This window comes from Penaeus chinensis, chromosome 40, assembly GCF_019202785.1.
Source record: "Penaeus chinensis breed Huanghai No. 1 chromosome 40, ASM1920278v2, whole genome shotgun sequence".
Classification (NCBI taxonomy): domain Eukaryota; kingdom Metazoa; phylum Arthropoda; class Malacostraca; order Decapoda; family Penaeidae; genus Penaeus; species Penaeus chinensis.
In genome coordinates this window covers 1,907,764-1,911,510 of record NC_061858.1, presented here as the reverse complement: position 1 = coordinate 1,911,510, position 3,747 = coordinate 1,907,764, and the positions used below count along the sequence as shown (strand labels likewise).

General features: G+C 39.1%; 1 protein-coding gene across 1 annotated transcript; it reads left to right on the top strand.

Moving 5' to 3' along the window:
• The first annotated feature begins 1,479 nt into the window (after positions 1 to 1,479).
• Positions 1,480 to 3,747, top strand: LOC125047255. Its single transcript, XM_047645472.1, has 3 exons — positions 1,480 to 1,554; positions 2,289 to 3,093; positions 3,205 to 3,747. Coding segments are annotated over exons 1-3 (1,245 nt in total). The 5' UTR covers positions 1,480 to 1,553; the 3' UTR covers positions 3,644 to 3,747.

Here is a 3,747-nt window from a genome sequence, read left to right as displayed (position 1 = left end):
ACATATATGTGTGTGTATTTGTGTGTTCTCATGCACACATTATCCCCAAACATTTGCCATATTCCTTCTAGAAGTTCAGATTCCCGAACTGGATTCTTTCTGATACAGCATTCTCTTCTGAGCTTCATTTATTCATATATTGTACTATTACCATTACCATTATCATCATCATCATCTCGTTAGAAACACAAACGTTCCACTTTTGCTAAACACAACGAAGACTGGGGGTGGGGTTGGTTTCTCTTCAAGTGTTAAAACTGTGGCATTGTGTGGGTACGCGCGTGTTCATTGGACTACAAAAATCCATTTGCTCTTTTAACATATTCCTATAAACAAATTCAAAGTACAGTACGGAACAGCGGTAACATTAGTAACAGCAACAGAAATAAGGCTTTAAATCAATATGAATAGTTGAATTCCGGTCACGATTATGGTCATAAGACTTAAAAAAAAAAAAAAAAAAAAAAAAAAAAAAAAAGACGCAGAAGGCTCCATGCATCAATGTCCATTCATTAATAATTATTGTAGCTGATAGTAAAGATGATGATGGTGATAATTTAATCTACTTCAAACTGCTTTACATGCTTAGTTAAGATGTAGTATTAAATACTTTCTCAAGATTGCATTACGTTTTTCGAGCGTTTTTTTTCCGGTACTAATAGTGTATACTCTTCTGATTCTGCATTAGAGGGTGACGGTTGAAATTTATTAAGTAACTTGACTTCAGTGAGTGATTTATAATGAACGATCTGACATTGAGAAAAGAGAGGTTGTAGTAGGCTACATAACCCAAAATAGAAATGTCTACTTTATTACTAACGATGATGATCAAATGGAAAGAATAAGATAATGTAATTTTATTGCTCATGTCCAATTAAAATGAATTGAAGGTAATGATGCACTTTAACCCAATCGACGCGGTTGGCAAGGATACAAGCCATGCCCAATGTAATACAGGTTTATTTATTGCATTTACACATAGATGGTTCTAAAAGTGCAGAGTCACCAAGGAGTCAGTTATTGGTCTTACCTATCTCACCTGTTTACCCTTTACTTTGAATATTGAAAGCTTCATTGGTATTTAATTTATTGCCTTAAATGTTATTAATATCTTATTAACAATTTCATAAACATATCAATAAGAATATTAACAATATCAATATTAATAATATTAGAAAGAAAAACAGATATACTCATGTTACTTCACCTTATAGTGAAGCCATGGGTATACGTATTGTATAGATGTCCTTGCGATGTAATCAAGAACCGAGCGATGCCATTCGGTAGGACTTTTTAAACACATTTCGTTACTTTGTCATTATTCATTATTATTAACTCATTGCCAGAATATCTTGATTGAAAGTAAAACCATGCCAAAAGCAACAGCCAACCTCATAAAAAGATCCCTTACTTGGAGGCTAGAAAAGGGTGGTCTGCCTGCTTCCCCCTGGCGTGTCTGGCATTTAGACTGATAATAGGCTGGGGAAGCAACGATCTCGCCACATTGCAGTCGCGATTTGAGAGCGAGAGACGGGTACTTTCTTCGCGTTAAAAGTAAGTTATTCTTGCCCGGTTTTATGCGTCGATATATCGTTCGCGATCGTCTTGTATCAAAACCACATTTATCTTGAGAAGCAGATCTGTACTTGTTGAAGTCTTCCAATATCTGCTGAAGCTTAACTGACAAAGGTACAAAGAGGCCTGGGCAAGAAAACTTTTAACTCACTGAGCGTGCGTGGCAAGACTGCAATGCCATGCCCACTGTAATAACAGTTTTATCATTGGCTTTACACACAGATTGCTCTACAAGTGCTTAGTCACCAAGGAGTCAGCTATTAGTCTTACCTATCTCATATATTTACCCTTTTCCTTCATTGTTTGAAAGCTTCACTTCTATCATTTCACTGTCTTTGGTATTAGTAATATTTTAATATTTTAATATTCATAATATCATAATATTAACAATGTCAATATTAATAGTACTGGTTAGAAAACACATTTTCCCGCCAATTCAAGGAATGGAGAAATCAGGATCGGTCACTAGGGCCAACTGATAGACTCCTTGCTGCTGAGTACATGTGGAGCCATCTGTATCTAACAATACTTAAGATCTAAAGGAGACAGTAAATAAACCCGCTGACATTCGGTTAAGTGATAGCTACCAAATTCTCAAATCATGAAGAGAATGAGTGGTCTCATTCTAATCTTCGTTTTCTTTAACTGAGTACCATGTTCATTATAACAGTATCTGTACTAGTTTCATTATATAGATACATATCATATTCCAGTGGAGACCGGCGGTGCAGCGTCCGAACATCGTCCGAGCGAGATCACGCAGGAGAGTGTCGAGGCGGCGCTCAGGAACGACAAGGGAAGCGACGCTCGCCTCGTCTCCTTCACGGTCCAGGAATGCGGCAAAAAAGGAGACAATTATGCAACGTTTGTAGATAGAGTTAATGTGATTTATTCACTGCTTGAAACAACCCACAGTGTTTCTTACGTTGTGAAATACAATCCTAATCGGTTTAAGGCATTTGAAGAACTCTCGTATGTTGTATTTGTAAAAGAAGCAATGTTTTATGAGCATCTTGTGCAAGATATCCAATCCCAACTGAATGAAATTGGCCAGAAACCTCTGAGGGTTCCACAGTGTTACTACACGTCCTTAGAGGAAAACCGAGAAGTTATTTTCCTTGAAGACCTTCGGCCCAAAGGATTCACGATGTTCGACCGCAAGAAAGGCATGGACGTCGCCCACACCAAGCTCGTCCTCGAGGAACTGGCCAGACTCCACGCAGCCTCGTACCTCCTGAAGGTCAAGACCCCAGACCTTGCCGAGAAGTACCCAATCCTGAATATGGATTGGCTGAACTATGCTGATGATGCAAGAGAAACCGTGCAGGAAAGATTTTCCGATCAAATGGATATGGTTAGAGACATGCTCAAGAAAGTTGGTGGGTACGAAGTGGCGGAAAACTGGCTCAAAAGAAACAAAGTGAGAATATTAGAGATACTAGAAAATAACATTAAAGGAGTTCCTCCCTTTGATGTGTTGTGCCACGGTGACTGCTGGACCAACAACGTGCTCTTCAGGTACTTGCAACAAAAATATCGGTTTGAACTCATGTTTCGGGAATATTTAGAGTATGCCTATACTTAACCACATATAAGGGAAAACTCTAATAGTCAAATATTACTTTTCAGATACAATGAAAAGGAGGTTCCTGTCGAGGTCATGTTACTGGACCTGCAAATGTGTCGCCAGGCATCCCTCGCCACGGACCTCACCTACCTCTTCTACACCAGTCTAGAAGGCCACGTAAGAACATCAAACCTTGAGTCGTTTCTAGACACTTACTACTCGGCTTTCCTTGGTGTCACCGAAGCGGGGAAGTCTTCTCTGCCCTTCTCCCGGCAGGAGCTTCGTCGGGAGTACAACCACCGCCTGGAATATGGCCTTTTGCTGGCGTTGCTGGCGACTGTAATAGTTCTGTGCGAAGGCGACGTTGCTGAGGAAAACGAGGAAGACTTTTCGGAATCTGTTAAAAAGGTTTTGGAGAAGTTGGTTTCCAAGTCAACAATACTGCGCCCAAGATTCCTCTGTATGTTTGACGAAATGATCGAAAACGGAATAATCAGGTGAGGTGGTAAAGCTTTTTTTTTTTTTTTTTTTTTCCTGGGAGTGATGCACTTTAGAAATATTCCCTATGTTATTGTTGGTGTTATTATTAAAAATCATTATCAATA